Raw genomic sequence first — 18,658 nt, 5'->3', positions numbered from 1 at the left:
GTTACCAGTCCTTATAAGAACTTTTGTGGACCAAGCAGGTTGTGTATTAGTGTTTAGCAGACTGTACGTCAGTCCCTATACCGCTGAAGGACTGCTGCAGTATAGGGCAGCGGTCAGCAGTGGTGCACGTCAACCCTATCTATTGTGGACCGATAGCGGTCCTTACAGAACAGCAGACTGTACCGCACTCAAGCCTATGTACCGTAGCACCCTATACCAAGTTACCAGTCCTTATAAGAACTTTTGTGGAACAAGCAGGTTGTGTGTTAGTGATTAGCAGACTGTACGTCAGTCCCTATACCGCTGAAGGACTGCTGCAGTATAGGTGAGCGGTCAGCAGTGGTGCACGTCAACCCTATCTATTGTGGACCGATAGCGGTCCTTACAGAACAGCAGACTGTACCGCACTCAAGCCTATGTACCGTAGCACCCTATACCAAGTTACCAGTCCTTATAAGAACTTTTGTGGACCAAGCAGGTTGTGTATTAGTGTTTAGCAGACTGTACGTCAGTCCCTATACCGCTGAAGGACTGCTGCAGTATAGGGCAGCGGTCAGCAGTGGTGCACGTCAACCCTATCTATTGTGGACCGATAGCGGTCCTTACAGAACAGCAGACTGTACCGCACTCAAGCCTATGTACCGTAGCACCCTATACCAAGTTACCAGTCCTTATAAGAACTTTTGTGGAACAAGCAGGTTGTGTGTTAGTGATTAGCAGACTGTACGTCAGTCCCTATACCGCTGAAGGACTGCTGCAGTATAGGTGAGCGGTCAGCAGTGGTGCACGTCAACCCTATCTATTGTGGACCGATAGCGGTCCTTACAGAACAGCAGACTGTACCGCACTCAAGCCTATGTACCGTAGCACCCTATACCAAGTTACCAGTCCTTATAAGAACTTTTGTGGACCAAGCAGGTTGTGTATTAGTGTTTAGCAGACTGTACGTCAGTCCCTATACCGCTGAAGGACTGCTGCAGTATAGGGCAGCGGTCAGCAGTGGTGCACGTCAACCCTATCTATTGTGGACCGATAGCGGTCCTTACAGAACAGCAGACTGTACCGCACTCAAGCCTATGTACCGTAGCACCCTATACCAAGTTACCAGTCCTTATAAGAACTTTTGTGGAACAAGCAGGTTGTGTGTTAGTGATTAGCAGACTGTACGTCAGTCCCTATACCGCTGAAGGACTGCTGCAGTATAGGTGAGCGGTCAGCAGTGGTGCACGTCAACCCTATCTATTGTGGACCGATAGCGGTCCTTACAGAACAGCAGACTGTACCGCACTCAAGCCTATGTACCGTAGCACCCTATACCAAGTTACCAGTCCTTATAAGAACTTTTGTGGACCAAGCAGGTTGTGTATTAGTGTTTAGCAGACTGTACGTCAGTCCCTATACCGCTGAAGGACTGCTGCAGTATAGGGCAGCGGTCAGCAGTGGTGCACGTCAACCCTATCTATTGTGGACCGATAGCGGTCCTTACAGAACAGCAGACTGTACCGCACTCAAGCCTATGTACCGTAGCACCCTATACCAAGTTACCAGTCCTTATAAGAACTTTTGTGGACCAAGCAGGTTGTGTGTTAGTGTTTAGCAGACTGTACGTCAGTCCCTATACCGCTGAAGGACTGCTGCAGTATAGGGCAGCGGTCAGCAGTGGTGCACGTCAACCCTATCTATTGTGGACCGATAGCGGTCCTTACAGAACAGCAGACTGTACCGCACTCAAGCCTATGTACCGTAGCACCCTATACCAAGTTACCAGTCCTTATAAGAACTTTTGTGGAACAAGCAGGTTGTGTGTTAGTGATTAGCAGACTGTACGTCAGTCCCTATACCGCTGAAGGACTGCTGCAGTATAGGTGAGCGGTCAGCAGTGGTGCACGTCAACCCTATCTATTGTGGACCGATAGCGGTCCTTACAGAACAGCAGACTGTACCGCACTCAAGCCTATGTACCGTAGCACCCTATACCAAGTTACCAGTCCTTATAAGAACTTTTGTGGACCAAGCAGGTTGTGTATTAGTGTTTAGCAGACTGTACGTCAGTCCCTATACCGCTGAAGGACTGCTGCAGTATAGGGCAGCGGTCAGCAGTGGTGCACGTCAACCCTATCTATTGTGGACCGATAGCGGTCCTTACAGAACAGCAGACTGTACCGCACTCAAGCCTATGTACCGTAGCACCCTATACCAAGTTACCAGTCCTTATAAGAACTTTTGTGGAACAAGCAGGTTGTGTGTTAGTGATTAGCAGACTGTACGTCAGTCCCTATACCGCTGAAGGACTGCTGCAGTATAGGTGAGCGGTCAGCAGTGGTGCACGTCAACCCTATCTATTGTGGACCGATAGCGGTCCTTACAGAACAGCAGACTGTACCGCACTCAAGCCTATGTACCGTAGCACCCTATACCAAGTTACCAGTCCTTATAAGAACTTTTGTGGACCAAGCAGGTTGTGTATTAGTGTTTAGCAGACTGTACGTCAGTCCCTATACCGCTGAAGGACTGCTGCAGTATAGGGCAGCGGTCAGCAGTGGTGCACGTCAACCCTATCTATTGTGGACCGATAGCGGTCCTTACAGAACAGCAGACTGTACCGCACTCAAGCCTATGTACCGTAGCACCCTATACCAAGTTACCAGTCCTTATAAGAACTTTTGTGGACCAAGCAGGTTGTGTGTTAGTGTTTAGCAGACTGTACGTCAGTCCCTATACCGCTGAAGGACTGCTGCAGTATAGGGCAGCGGTCAGCAGTGGTGCACGTCAACCCTATCTATTGTGGACCGATAGCGGTCCTTACAGAACAGCAGACTGTACCGCACTCAAGCCTATGTACCGTAGCACCCTATACCAAGTTACCAGTCCTTATAAGAACTTTTGTGGAACAAGCAGGTTGTGTGTTAGTGATTAGCAGACTGTACGTCAGTCCCTATACCGCTGAAGGACTGCTGCAGTATAGGTGAGCGGTCAGCAGTGGTGCACGTCAACCCTATCTATTGTGGACCGATAGCGGTCCTTACAGAACAGCAGACTGTACCGCACTCAAGCCTATGTACCGTAGCACCCTATACCAAGTTACCAGTCCTTATAAGAACTTTTGTGGACCAAGCAGGTTGTGTATTAGTGTTTAGCAGACTGTACGTCAGTCCCTATACCGCTGAAGGACTGCTGCAGTATAGGGCAGCGGTCAGCAGTGGTGCACGTCAACCCTATCTATTGTGGACCGATAGCGGTCCTTACAGAACAGCAGACTGTACCGCACTCAAGCCTATGTACCGTAGCACCCTATACCAAGTTACCAGTCCTTATAAGAACTTTTGTGGACCAAGCAGGTTGTGTATTAGTGTTTAGCAGACTGTACGTCAGTCCCTATACCGCTGAAGGACTGCTGCAGTATAGGGCAGCGGTCAGCAGTGGTGCACGTCAACCCTATCTATTGTGGACCGATAGCGGTCCTTACAGAACAGCAGACTGTACCGCACTCAAGCCTATGTACCGTAGCACCCTATACCAAGTTACCAGTCCTTATAAGAACTTTTGTGGAACAAGCAGGTTGTGTGTTAGTGATTAGCAGACTGTACGTCAGTCCCTATACCGCTGAAGGACTGCTGCAGTATAGGGCAGCGGTCAGCAGTGGTGCACGTCAACCCTATCTATTGTGGACCGATAGCGGTCCTTACAGAACAGCAGACTGTACCGCACTCAAGCCTATGTACCGTAGCACCCTATACCAAGTTACCAGTCCTTATAAGAACTTTTGTGGAACAAGTGAGTTGTGAATGTTTAGCAGACTGCAGCAGAAGGGCAGCAGTCAAGTATAATATCCTTTCTATATTTGGAAGAAAGAATATTATACATGTACAAGCCTATTACTGTACCACTGATACCAGTCCTGAAAAGAACCTTTGTGGAACTAATAATAACAGCAAGTCTTTAAAATTACCCTCACTGCCTGACAACACTGCTTCCTTCCTGTCCCTATACAAATTGGCAAAAAAAGAGAACGATTAGTGGTTACTGGAACAGCTCTTTTGTGGACCTTGATAGTAACAGCTAATGATGATGATGATGATGATGATGATGAAAGACTAATCTGGCTGTCCCTGTAGCATACACCGTCCTTTCCCTTTCTCTAAACTAACAAAAGACACTCAGGCTGCTGCAAGAATCAGCAGCACAGCAAACCTATCAACACCTAACACCTATACCAGTCCTGAAAAGAACTTTTGTGTACCAAATAGCTAGTGGTTTATCTCTCCCTACTCCACACAGGAACCTGTCCCTATCGTAACAGAAGAAAGAATGTAAAATGGCCACCGGATCGGGTGTATTTATAGGTTAGGGGGAATGTACAAGTGTCCATGTGCTGTCATGTCTCAATTGGCTGTCCTGTATCACATGATAAACGTGTCACCAAAGGTTAAAGTTCTTGTATACATTAAACACGTAAGTCCGCCGCGGCGAACGACGGAAAAAGGCGTTCGAACGTGCGGACCGCGAATGTCGGAAATTCGCCGCGAAACGACCGCCGGGCGAACCGTTCGGCCATCACTATTCTTTGGCTTCCATATAAGTTTCCAAAACTCCCTGTGTGCTCCTATTATCGGTAATCAGATTATTAGTATTAACCTCCCTGGCGGTATGATTAGTTCTGATTTTAGGTGCTGAAAGCGGTACAATTATTTTGCATGGAAATTTGCCATTTTATATTGTAGGCCTGCAATTCTTAGGAATAACTCTCTTAAATCTGTTCAAACCAGAGTCTCGCAGACATCCCGGGTATGATAAAATTTATAATATAATAAATAATAATAAAAACACTGAAATTTGCTCATTTGCAGAATTGTCGCTGTCATTAGATTTAGTGTTTGATGACGAATTTGCCCACAAATCTCTATCGCTCAATTCTGCAAGTGATTCTAATTTATTATCGCTGTTTTCTAGTTGGTCTAAAATCACTTTTGACATAAAGGGACAGTTTTTGGTTGCTATGGACAATCTCCAAATTCCAGGCAGAATAAACAGTATTTATAATATAAAAGTGCATGCAGGGCACTGGACAAAGGGGGTGTGTAATTTTTTTATACAGTACTGTAATCTGTAAGATTACAGTGCTGTGTGTGTTTTGTGTGTTTTTACTTTTTTTAATTTGGCGCCGATCTCCGCTCCCATGTGCCATAACGTCGCAGGGAACGGAGCTCGGCGGCACTCGGGCACTGTGTGAATGGAGCGGAGGACAGCTCGATCACACAGTGCGTAGGACATCGCTGGATCCAGGGGACAAGGTAAGTAACTTCTCCCTGTATCTAGCGATGCAATCCCGAGTCTGGCTCGGGGTTACCACTTATGGTACTGAAATCCCAGCCCGAGCCAGCCTTGGGATTACCGCTAGGGAGGTTAAACAACATTGCTGCTGTACACTTTTCCCATATTTTCTATGCAGGGCTCGGTCCATCCCTGCCCGGCACATAGGAGGCCGTCGTTTCTCCCCCCCCCCCCGTGGGGGGGGCACCTGTTACATGTGGCATGCCTGATTACCCCCTGGTCAACCTTGGGATGTCTGGGCTCTTGTTACTGTTTTGCGCCAGTGGGCTTGATCTGCATGATGCTACCCCATGGCCTTTAGCGTTGGGTTGACTCCATGCAGGCCTTGCCCTGGGAGTCCCCCGTGCATGTTCCCCTATGGTCCCTTCCACATGCTTTGAGGTTTGTTTTTTATTTGTTGATGTTAATAAATTTTTGGTTGTCCAAGAGTTGCCATGGGAATAACTGAGGACACGCCTCTATTATGTCTAATTTACTGTGACACTATACTCACCTGACTTCCGGGCGTCGTGACTTGTTCGTTAGCCCTGCTCTGAGTCGCGGTGAGATGATAACATCTATGGATGTTAACATACTATGCTGACACCAACTGTACAAGATAACTGCGCATGCCCCGTCAGACTTTAATGCCCACGGATGGCGCATTGTTCAGTTTATTTATAATAGGATATTTGATTATCCCTCAGGGTTTTTCTGTGGCTGCGCCATGGTGGTTATCCCATGGGGACCTTTGTGAGGGCTGTTCCAAGCCCAGACGGGGTTCATCGTTCAATGGACAAACAGCAGCAAATTTACCTTTCTATGCAAACCTGATTTTAAAATATTTCTCCGCAATTCAACGTCGGTATGCATGTTGGACATGCTCATGTGCGACAATGTCCATGCTGCCTTGAAAGATGTTTTGTTAAAACTATTCTTGCTTTCTTTCAGAATGTATTTATATCTTCTCCTATAATGCCTCTAAAGGAAGGGATATTTTTCCTGAAACAAGTCAGGCCAAAGGAGAAAATGTATGTTCATTGAAATTTGTAACAATGTATCATGAGAAAAAATCTTCTTGTTTTTTTCATTTAAAATGTACTGTACAAATTGTTGCCATGTTTGTCATTACCCATGTGTTTCAAATATTTTCTAAATAAATATTTTATGATATATGATTTTGATGCCCATTGTACCGGGGGGTACCTGTGTCCCTTCTTAGGGTCCTTATACAATAATTATTTGGGATGTTGGCAACACTCCATTGAGAATAGAACAATTTGTGGTTCACCATTTATACTCCCCCACACTCGGGATGGTGTAACCCCTCTGCGATGTCACCTGGGTTCGGGCTGCACCCCCCGCCCCCCCAGCAATGCCACTGTATAATATATATATATATATATATATATATATATATATAGTATATATTTTACAGGCAAAGGGTGCAATTAGACATTCTATAGATTGCCTAGGCATTCTAATCTATAAAATATCTAATTTCACACATTGCTTGTAACATATACAGTGGCTTGAAAAAGTATTCATACCCTCTGAAATTTTCTACATTTTGTCATGTTACAACCAAAAACGTAAATGTATTTTATTGGGATTTTATGTAATAAACCAACACAAAGTGGCACATAATTGTTAAGTGGAAGGAAATAAATATGATGAAAGTGTGGTGTGCATTTGTATTCAGTCCCCTTTACTGTGATACGCCTAACTAAAATCAAGTGGTACCAATTGCCTTCAGAAGTCAACTAATTAGTAAATAGAGTCCACTTGTGTGCAATTTAATCTCAGTATAAATACAGCTGTTCTGTGAAGCCCTCAGAGGTTTGTTAGAGAACCTTAGTGAACAAACAGCATCATGTAGGCCAAGGGACACACCGTCAGGTCAGAGACAAAGTTGTGGAGACCTTTAACTACTTAAGGGGTGGAAGAATTTACCCCCTTAATGACCAGGCCATTTTTTGCGCTACGGCACTGCGTCGATTTAACTGACCATTATGTGGTCATGCGACGCTGTACCCAAACAAAGTTAACGTCCCTTTTTTCCACAAATAGAGCTTTCTTTTGGTGGTATTTGATCACCTCTGCAGTTTTTATTTTTTGCGCTATAAACAAAAAAAGATCGGAAACTTATGACACTTTTTTGGACCAGTAACATTCAAACAGTGATCAATGCTATAAAAATGCACTAATTACTGTATAAATGTCAGTAGCAGAGAAGGCATTAACATCAAAGGGTTAAATGTGTTCCTTGGGAGGTGTTTCTAACTGTATGGGGGCTGGGCTGACTGGAGGAGGAGAGAGATCACTGTTCCTAATCGCTAGGAACAGACAATCACTCTCAGCTCCCCCGTCTTAATGGGGATCCGCCATGTTTACACTGCCAGATCCCCATTCTGCCTCTGTGTGGAGCGATCGCGAGCGAATATCGCGCTTGCTGGCCACACGCACGGGCTCCAGCGGCATGTATTGCCTACTATATCTATTACACAAAGCGATGTACAATGACAGTATAATTGCGGTGGCTTGTCTTTAAGTGGTTAAAGCACTAAACTGACAGGCTGGGCAAGGAGAGCATTCATCAGAGAAGCAGCCAAGAGGCCCATGGTAATTCTGGATGCGCTGCATAGATCCACAGCTCAGGTGGGAGAATCTGTCCACAAGACAACTATTAGTCGTGCACGCCACAAATCTGGCCTTTATGGAAGAGTGGCAAGAAGAAAGCCATTGCTGAAAGAAAGCCTTAAGAAGTCGCCTTTGTAGTTTGTGAGAAGCCATGTGGGCGACACAGCAAACATGTGAAAGAAGTTGCTCCGGTCAGATGAGACCAAGATTGAACATGTTGGCCTAAAAACTAAACACTATGTGTGGCGGACACTGTGCATCACCCTGAACACACCATCCCCACCGTGAAAAATGGTGGTGGCAAAATCATGTTGTGGGAATGTGTTTCTTCTAGCAGGGACAGGAAAGCTGTTCAGAGTTAATGGGAAGATGGATAGAGCAAATACAGGGCAATCTTAGAAGAAGACCTGTTGGAGTCTGCAAAGGACTAGAGGCTGGAGTGGAGGTTCAACTTCAAGCAGGACATGACCCTAAACATACAGCCAGAGCTACAATGGAATGGTTTAGATCAAAGCATATTCATGTGTTAGAATAGCCCAGTCAAAGTCAGGACCTAAATCCAATTAAGAATCTGTGGTAAGACTTGAAAATTGTATATCTGTAAGCTTCCGCGCTCTATGTAAAATGGGGGGAGGTAAAAAAAAAAAGCAGCAGCAATCACTATATGAGTGGACTCTCAATATGTAAAAATTTAAAAAAGGGGGGTGTGTGCGCTTACTTATTAAACCCCAAAATAAGAGAAAAAAGGCAATCTTATAAACACAATCTTATAAAAAGACCAAGTGTAAATCAATGTGAGAATATGTGAAACATCAAAAGTGGTCAATATAAAAGTGGGTCAACTCAAACAATTAAAAATTGCGGGTATGTGCAAGAACTAATTAAGATTACTACATACAAAAAAAGTGCATAAAACCTGTGCATATAATACTCGAAACAAATCAGTGAATCACAGCAGTAAAAAAATTAAATAAAATGCAATATGATGTAAACCATATATGTGAAGCACAATCGTGTCAGTGCATCAAACTAAAGTGTCCCAAATAGCATACAATAAAAACATGCCACTAAGGATTAAAAAATCGCAGCACAGAAAAGCGTCAATCGAGTTAAAGTGCAAAGTGCCAAACGTGAAACGATCCTCTGGTGGTGATCCGTGCCAGTGGTTGTGCTATCACTAGGTAATTACCTCCCTGCTGCGGGATTAAGCAGCGAAACAGACACACGGGGCAATCAGGAAACAGAGGATGATCCAAGTGATGGCTGTACAATGGAATCTTGGAGATGACACAAATATATCCAGTCTCCTTGTGTATGGTCACCAGGCTCAAAAGGACAAACCGAGAGATACCGCCATAGTGTAGTATTTTTAAAAACAATTTTATTAAAAGTAAAAATATCTACTCACAAGAGGATGGACATGTAAAGCACAGCAGACCGCCGAGCAACTAGCCCGGATGTAAACGTCACTTCCGGCTCCTACGCGTTACGTCAACAATAGGACTTCAACTGGGATCCCAGTTGAAGTCCTATTGTTGACGTAACGCGTAGGAGCCGGAAGTGACGTTTACATCCGGGCTAGTTGCTCGGCGGTCTGCTGTGCTTTACATGTCCATCCTCTTGTGAGTAGATATTTTTACTTTTAATAAAATTGTTTTTAAAAATACTACACTATGGCGGTATCTCTCGGTTTGTCCTTTTGAGCCTGGTGACCATACACAAGGAGACTGGATATATTTGTGTCATCTCCAAGATTCCATTGTACAGCCATCACTTGGATCATCCTCTGTTTCCTGATTGCCCCGTGTGTCTGTTTCGCTGCTTAATCCCGCAGCAGGGAGGTAATTACCTAGTGATAGCACAACCACTGGCACGGATCACCACCAGAGGATCGTTTCACGTTTGGCACTTTGCACTTTAACTCGATTGACGCTTTTCTGTGCTGCGATTTTTTAATCCTTAGTGGCATGTTTTTATTGTATGCTATTTGGGACACTTTAGTTTGATGCACTGACACGATTGTGCTTCACATATATGGTTTACATCATATTGCATTTTATTTAATTTTTTTACTGCTGTGATTCACTGATTTGTTTCGAGTATTATATGCACAGGTTTTATGCACTTTTTTTGTATGTAGTAATCTTAATTAGTTCTTGCACATACCCGCAATTTTTAATTGTTTGAGTTGACCCACTTTTTTATTGACCACTTTTGATGTTTCACATATTCTCACATTGATTTACACTTGGTCTTTTTATAAGATTGTGTTTATAAGATTGCCTTTTTTCTCTTATTTTGGGGTTTAATAAGTAAGCGCACACACCCCCCTTTTTTAAAGACTTGAAAATTGCTGTTCACAGACACTCTCCATCCAATCTGACAGAGCTGGAGCTATTTTGCAAAGAAGAATGGGCAAAAATTTTACTCTCTAGATCTGCAAAGTTGGTAGAGACATCCCCAAAAAGACTTGTAGGTGTAATTCAAGCGAAAGGTGGTTCTACAAAATATTGATTCAGAGGGGCTGGACTCAAATTTCACATTTTCAGATATTTATTTGTAAAAAAAAATGAAAACCCTTTATCCTTCCACTTCACAATTATGTGCCACTTGGTCTATCACATAAAATCCCAATAAAAATACATTTATGTTTTTGGTTGTAACATGACAAAATGTGGAAAATTTCAAGGGGTATGAATACTTTGTCAAGGCACTGCACATAACTAGTGAATAAAGCCTATTTGTAACAGATATATAGTCCATCGCCTTGCTAGCACGTGGTAGTTCTAATAAATACATTGATTGCCAATGGTGAGGCTTTTAAAATAATATAAACAGTCCCAATAGGAAAGGAGGTCAGCTTGCGAGGGGGATAAACATTTACCAGACCCAGACTCACTCATTGGGTCTCTGCGTGTTCATGCAGACCCAGTTTAGTTTAATAGACAGGGAGAAAGATTGGTAAGCTCACACTTCTTTCTTCAGTTAAAGCAGTCTGTTTTTCTCTTAACCACTTCCCGCCCGGCCTATTGTAAAATGATAGCCGAAAGGGAGCACTACCATCCTGGGTGGATGCCATATGATGTCCTCCAGCTTTGTGCGCTCCCTAGGGGCGATTACATGTCAACAGTCTACAATGGCTTTCTTTCATAGCCATATATTGTGTACTATTGTGATCTCTGTGATTGGTCACAGTGACCACATACTACATGGGTCAATCACAGTGGACCTGTACAATGTAATAGCTGTAGCCAATCACAGCTATCACAATCGTACACAATGGCACATGAATGGGTGCCATTCACAAAAGTAATTGCTTATAACAGTGATCACATCATCACTATAATAAGCAGTCATAGTGAAAAAAATAATCCCAATCACCTCCCCAGAGCAGTACAGTATGAGTACAGACTATCTGGGAATTTATGAACTTTAGTGGACTTTATATTAATTTAAAGGTGAAGCACACTTTTTGTGATACATGCATGATAGCACTCTATTGTAAAATGTATGAATTGCTTGCACTTTGTTTTTTACATATGAATTGGTTACTCCAGAGTACTTTTCAGGTGCAGTATAAAAGGTTAAGTATATAATGATTCACGATTTTTTATATGAATCTGATGCATCATTTTTTTAATTATTTTTTATGCATAATTATTTATATGAATTTTGCATGTTTAGTGGCACTTGAGCACATTTAATTTAATTTAAAAGGGACAGTGCCGCTTTTTGTGGTATATGTAACATAGAGTGCAAGGTAAGTAATGCAGAGTACAGTGATCAGTAGTAAGTAAAGCAGAGTTTACAGATCACTAGTATGTAACACAGACTGAACCAAGCCCCCCACATGCATTCCCTGTCAGGCTCTCCTGCCGAACCAGCATATTACAGGAGTATTGCCCAATTCCAATATTAGCCTTGGCTTTTTTGCCATGCAGCCCCCACAATAGAGTGACAGGTACAGTCACGCTGCATCCTGGACTACACACCTTCTCTTTATACTGACCTGGGCTTCAGAAAAATTCCAGCAGCCCTCCCGAGTCCTGTGCACTTTTTGTGCAGTGCAGTAGAGAACTTTGGAGGACTGCTGCAGCCAGAGGCGTTTTATGAAATTTGTAGGCATGTATGCAAGATCATAAGTTATAGCCCATAGCTAGAAATAAAAATGCAGTGTACACCACAGTGAAGAGTAGCATGGTTTTCATTGTACCAGGGGCATTGCTAGGATTGTAAAAGTCTTGGGGCACCCTTAGCTGCACCAAGTAGAAGATTAATGAGGTGCCTGTAGAGTGCCAAAGAGAACAACAGGTGTAGCCAAATTGTGTTAACTGTGGGAGGGGCTTAAGAGGCATGGTTAAATAAAACAAGGTCAGTCTATTACTCAGTATAATCTCCCCCGATCAGTCTGTCCCCAGAATAATCCTTCTCCCTCTCCCCCAAGTCAATCTGTCCCCCCGTAGGGATGGGCCCGATTTTCAAGTCAAATGTAATTTCAACTCAAATATCAGGTGTGAACATTATGGGGCGTTTGCGGCAAATTCGCATTTGCTGTGCATTGACATGTGCATTGACATCTGATGATTGGCCAAGGCATGCACCTGACCTGCACAGTACCCCAAACACATAGTCCAAACAGAGTGTTACTCACCCAGCCAACCTCTGCTTATCTCAGAGAACATACCCGCCGCTAGGGAAAAGTGTGGATTGGCCCTTCTCCCTGGAGTCCTTTCAGCCGCTGGAAAGAAGACAGGGTGGCTGGGCTCGCTTCACCATGCTGTTGGGGATCTGGGTTGACTGCCCAGCATCCCTGGAGTATACAGGTGGATACCGCATCTTTTGTTAGTTGAGGGCAGAGGCCAGCAGCACTCTTGCCAGCCCTGTTGCCAGCTCTTCTGCTGGGTTAGTGGCATCATTCTGGGGTGCCGTCTGCTGCTGGGAAGGGGTGCCGGCTACTCCATCTCCCTTATCCTCATCTGGCTGCTACGACAACATATCTCTGGTACTGTCTTCTCTTTTTTTTTTTTTTTTTTTTTTTTTAAATATATATTTATTGAGAAAAAGGTTTTTGTACAACAGATAGATTTGTACATTTCGATACAAATAATCAAAATTGACAATGTAACAGTAACAAAGAAAACCGCCACAGGCGGGGTATAAAACGTTAACAGTTTAATACAGCATGTCAAAAGGGTAAGGGGAAAAGGACACACCACGAATCTGCCAAGTAGGATATGTAAATAGACCAAAAGATGTATTGATATTTGCGGGGGGGGGGGTCGTGGAGTATGGATCCCCAGTTCAAACCCGAGAAAAACATTTCCGAGAATAAAAGGCCATAAATTAAGGTGTCGTCTCAGGGTTGAACGTGGAATTGTCCCACCTGTCCCATATTTTAGAAAACTTAGGTAGAGAGTCTTGTACCAGTGCAGTCATACGTTCCATCCTGCGTATGTACGCAATGGCAGAAATTAGCTGCGGCTGGGACGGAGGGGAGGGGGACAGCCAAAGAGCCGGGATCACTCTCTTGGCAGCTAGGAGAATATAGGCTGTCAGCTTCTTGGCGGGCTTGGATAACTCCGCGATAGGTAGGCCTAACAAATAGTGTTTAGGGTCTAATGGGATATCTACCTCTAAAACAGATTGTAGTAGAGTTTGGACCATAGACCAAAAAGGTATAATCAAAGGGCAGCTCCAAAAAATATGGTAATGGGTGCCCTCATCTCTGAGGCATCTCCAACACAGTTTAGATATGGAATGATCATATTTATGTAACATTTCAGGGGTCTTATACCAAAACATTAGTATCTTATAGGCCGTCTCTCTCTGCTCCACACATCTGGAGACTTTGGAAGTAGAAGTCCAAATGTCCTGCCATTGAGAAATGGATAAGGGAGACGGTAAAATTGTAGCCCATCTCCTCATGTAAAGATGTGTTTCCGTGGTGGGTGAGGTTGAATTGTGGAGGATACTATATATAGAGGATATAAGTCCTTTCTGGCAAGGACCTTGGGAGCATAAGGTTTCAAAGGTGTTAGGATTAGCCAAAGTCAGGGCAGGAGATCTGGAGTGAAAATAATGTTTAAATTGAATGTATGAAAAAAAGAGTCGCTCTGGAATGTCATATTTATCCCGAAGCTCAGGAAAGGATAGGAGTTTATGAGATACCGGATGTACCAGGTGGCGAAGTTGGAAAACGCCAGACCTATACCAAGGAAACATATTCTTCACCGAGAGGCTGTCAGGCATATCTGGATTAAAAATGACATTCAGCAGGGGTGAGCATGGAGAAGAGAGAGAGAACCGCTTGCGACATTGTTTCCATATGGAGAGAGTAAAAAGCATCGGTCCAAGGCATATGCGCCTAATCTGAGCCACAGAGGAGGTCAGATCAGACCACAGCATGGAGCAGGGATGGACAGGAGTGACCACATTCATTTCTAGCTCTGACCATCTACTGGTACTGTCTTCAAGGTGCACTGATCTTTGCTGGGAGGAAAGATCGCTTCCTCCACCCTGGCCAACTGTTGGGAAGGGAGGACGAACACCTCCTCTTCCTTCTCCCCCTGGAGTTTAATCTGCTGCTCGGGCGCGAGTACCACCTTCTCACCCTGAGCCTCCGGAACTGCCACAGGTGTGGGGCAGAGGTCTTGAACCCACAGTCCACTTGTCAGAGATTCAGCTGGAGAAGTTTCTGGTAACCCAACAGATGCTGCTGGCAGAAAATTCCAGGTCTCCATCAGTATTGTGGGAGAAAAGCCGACTGCCTCTTCTCTCAGGGAGGCTGAAGCTGCTGTTGGGGCTGGGCAGAGCTCAGTGAATTTTGGCCCTGATGCCAGCTCTTCTGCTGGAGACTCACCAGATTGTCCTTCCTTAACAGAGAAGTCTACTAAATCCCCAATCTCTGGAAGTGGTGTCTGGGAATAGAGGTTCACCATCTCCTGTCCTTAGAACCCAGAAGATGTTATCGGTGCTGGGCTGAGGTTAGCAGAGCTCTCTGCCCTGTTGTCAGCACTTCAGATTTGTAGATGGCAATTTCTGGAGATTCCACTGCCAATTCTCTGGCATGCTGCTGAACGTGTTCTAGCAGTTTCCTGTATGCCTTTCCAGATGCCGTTCTTTCCTTAGCAAATAGTCCAGATCAAGTTTAAGCTTTGAGACCCCTACAAGACCAAGCATAGCCTCTCTGTATTGCTGCAGGTCCTCGAAGGGTAGGTTCCCATTTATTGCCAAATGCAAAACTATCTGTAAGGCTCTCCCACAGCAATCCAGGGTCACCAAAGTCATATCCCTCTGCAGAGCATTCTGTTGTCAGCCCTGATCCTCCTCTTCTCGGGTCCCTCGGCAGCGCTCCTAGCCCCTTCCTCCTGCCAAGTTCCCCCCAGAGCAAGCAGCTTGCTCTGGGATAATCCGAGCTGAGCTGCTGCTCTGTGTGTCCATTCAGACACGGAGCTGTGGCTTGACCCCGCCCCTCTCTTTCCTCATTGGTTCACTACATTTATTTTGACAGCAGCAGGAGTCAATGGTGCCCTGCTGCTGTCTCAACCAATGAGGAGGGAGAGTCTCGGACAGCCAGGGTTCTCGTGCTACATTGCTGGATCAGGATGGGGCATAGGTAAGTATTAGGGGGGCTGCTGCACACAGAAGGTTTTTTATCTTAATGCATAGAATGCATTAAGATAAAAGACCTTCTGCCTTTAGAACCACTTTATCCCTTTGGCGCTGGCACCTCCTTGCCCTTTAAGGGGTTTTAGATGCCAGAAGGGGGGTCAGGTCTTATGGTCATGTGACCGTCGTGATTCGCTGTCAAGGTGGTCACATGATGAGAAAGCTCCAGATGGTGAATAGCTATCAGGAGCTTTCTGTTAGCCGCCAGTAACTGTGCTGTTCGCAAGCGCTCTCACACAGCTGTTTTTGAAATATTGTACACAAATATGTGGCCCCTCAGAGGGTAGGCTGCAGCCACCTGCCGAGAAGCTGCATATTTGCATGATCTCACTGCCAAGAGGTTAAAGTTATACAGGATGTCTTCCCTTGCCAGCTGTGGGTGAATGGAGAGGCTGGGGAGTGAAGGTAAGGAAAATATAAGCAGCTGCACTGGCCAGTTGAAGGGCTCGTTCACATTCACAGTGGACTGCAGTACTCTCTGAAGGGCGATCCACGTTTGGATCTGACAGGTGGTGAGGAGGCAGTATATTGCTTCCTTACCGCTTAATTTAACCCTGTAATGCCCCACTTCTGCACTGCAATTGTGTAGTTGCGGCACTGCCCCATTGAACCCAGGTTTGACAAGCGGTTCTGCTTCTCTAACGCTGCACTCCAAGTTAAAAATTACAGTATGCAAAGCATCACAGCCACGGCATGTGTACAGCTCTGTCCTGCTGTATTGTGACAGTTCAGATGGGTGGCCAGGTAAAACCTCTGCTAAGCCACTTGTGTTGCTTTTCCCTACATGAGCAAAGCATAGGTTCATTTTAACAATTACATAGTGAAGCCCTCAAAAAACACAGGATTATGCCAGGTATGAAACAAAATACTGCAAATTTTAGGGTTAGGCTATAATTAGTTTCCTCTATAGATACATTTTCACTTTTTATCATAAAAATTGTGAATTTGTTCACTGATCTTTAACAGTGATGCTTTCACCTCTTGGTTCCTTAAACTGTAGATCAGTGGGTTTAACATGGGTGTCACAACACTGTAGAAGAGGGCGAGGAAGCGATCAGTATGTAAAGAGTACAATGACCGAGGTCGAAGGTACATGAAGGAAGCAGTACCATAGAAGAGTGTCACTGAAGTTAGGTGGGACACACAGGTAGAATAGGCTTTTCTGTGGCTACCTACTGATTTCATTCTAAGTAATGTTGAAATAATTTGGGTATAAGATCCAAGAATGAGCAAAAATGGGGTCAGAAGGATGACTACACATACGCTGAAAATTGCAACCTCATTTAGGTATGTTTCAGTGCATGCCAACTTCAGGACTGGAGGTATGTCACAAAAGAAGTGGTCAATGACATTTGGACCACAAAACGGCAGGCTGAAGATAAAAGCTGTCTGACCCAAGGACAGAAAAAACCCAGATGACCATGAAAAACCTGTGAGGTGAGAGCACCTTTGAACACTCATGATCAAGTTATAATAAAGAGGTCGGCAGATGGCTGTAAAGCGGTCCAGTGCCATAACAGCCAGAAGAAGACATTCTGTGGTCCCCATTGCTAAAAAAAAGAACATCTGAACTGCACAGCCCAAAAAAGGTATTGTTTTGTCCTTGGATAACAGGTTGGTGAGAATTTTTGGCATGGTGACAGATGAGTAGACCATCTCGAGGATGGAAAGGTTACAAAGAAAGAAATACATAGGAGAATGAAGACTTGGGTCAGAGCGTAGTATGTAAACAACAGCTGCATTGCCCATCAGAGTGCAAAGGTAAATGAAGAGGAAGAGCAAGAAGAATGGTAGGTAAATATCAGTAAAAGCTGAGAAACCAAGGATGATAAATTCAGTCACTGTGGTTTGGTTCATCTTTGATGTCAATTCTCATTTTTCATCCTGTTAATCAAATAAAAGTTCAGACTCAATCATACAAATTCACAATGAACTGTATACAGGAAACTAAGGCTGGTTTCATAATGTCATATTACTTTACACGCTAAATAATGGCATCATTTGGGCAATAAACCTTTAATTGCAGATGTACACTCACATTGAATAAAATAATCTATACCAATGCCAATCAACTAGTAGCAGTTAGTCATATTCCGTGAGGCTTGTTTTGTGATATTGAAGATGTTTTATAGCTTATCCAAGCTACCTCTTAGTTCTAATTAGTATGAGGAAAATATTGTGACTGTTATCGAACAAGTCCAGTTCTAAGTGACTAACTACTACTAGATATAATATGACCTGTATAAATGAAAACCTTCACAGATACCAATCTACCATGTTGTAAATTTACAACTATACCTAAGTGTGTATGTGGTAATCTTGTTAAATGTATGTCCTTGGCCCAAAATAATGGTAAATTAAAAATATATGGAGATATATATATATGTGACATCACCAAAAAAATGACACTTTGCCACAATGAAAAGTAGTGAGTGTACAGCATGTATAATGGTGTAAATTTGCTGTCCCCTCAAAATAACTCAATATACAGCCATTACAGTCTAAACCGCAGTACACCCCTAAGTGAAAATGTCCAAATTGGGCCCAAAGTGTCAATATTTTGTGTGGCCACCATTAGTTTCAAGCACTGCCTTAACCCCCTTGGGCATGGAGTTTACCAGAGCTTCACAGGTTGCCACTGGAGTCCTCTTCCACTCCTCCATGACAACATCATTGAGCTGGTGGATGTTAGAGACCTTGCGCTCCTCCACCTTCCGTTTGAGTATGCCCCACAGATGCTCAATAGGGTTTAGGTCTGGAGACATGCTTGGCCAGTCCATCTCCTTTACCCTTTTTAGCAAAGCAGTGGTCATCTTGGAGGTGTGTTTGGGGTCGTTATCATGTTGGAATACTGCCCTGCGGCCCAGTCACCGATGAGGGGGTACATGCTCTGCTTCAGTATGTCACAGTACATGTTGGCATTCATGGTTCCCTCAATAAAACGTAGCTCCCCAGTGCTGGCAGCACTCATGCAGCCCCAGACCATGACCCTCCCACCACCATGCTTGACTGTAGACAAGACACACTTGTCTTTGTGCTC

At 44.2% G+C, this 18,658-nt stretch overlaps 1 protein-coding gene across 1 annotated transcript; it reads right to left on the bottom strand.

Annotated features, from left to right (window-relative positions):
- Positions 1 to 16,536: 16,536 nt before the first annotated feature.
- LOC143987360 (olfactory receptor 10C1-like) lies at positions 16,537 to 17,497 on the bottom strand. Its single transcript, XM_077486022.1, has one exon. It carries the CDS (start codon positions 17,473 to 17,475, stop codon positions 16,537 to 16,539), a length of 939 nt encoding a protein of 312 aa, XP_077342148.1. The 5' UTR covers positions 17,476 to 17,497.
- Between the last annotated feature and the right edge of the window lie 1,161 nt (positions 17,498 to 18,658).

The sequence above is a fragment of the Lithobates pipiens genome, unplaced genomic scaffold (genome assembly GCF_037356315.1).
Source record: "Lithobates pipiens isolate NorthernLeopardFrog02 unplaced genomic scaffold, aLitPip1_a1.2 Scaffold_1, whole genome shotgun sequence".
Taxonomy (NCBI): domain Eukaryota; kingdom Metazoa; phylum Chordata; class Amphibia; order Anura; family Ranidae; genus Lithobates; species Lithobates pipiens.
This window is presented reverse-complemented; position numbering and strand designations above follow the sequence as displayed.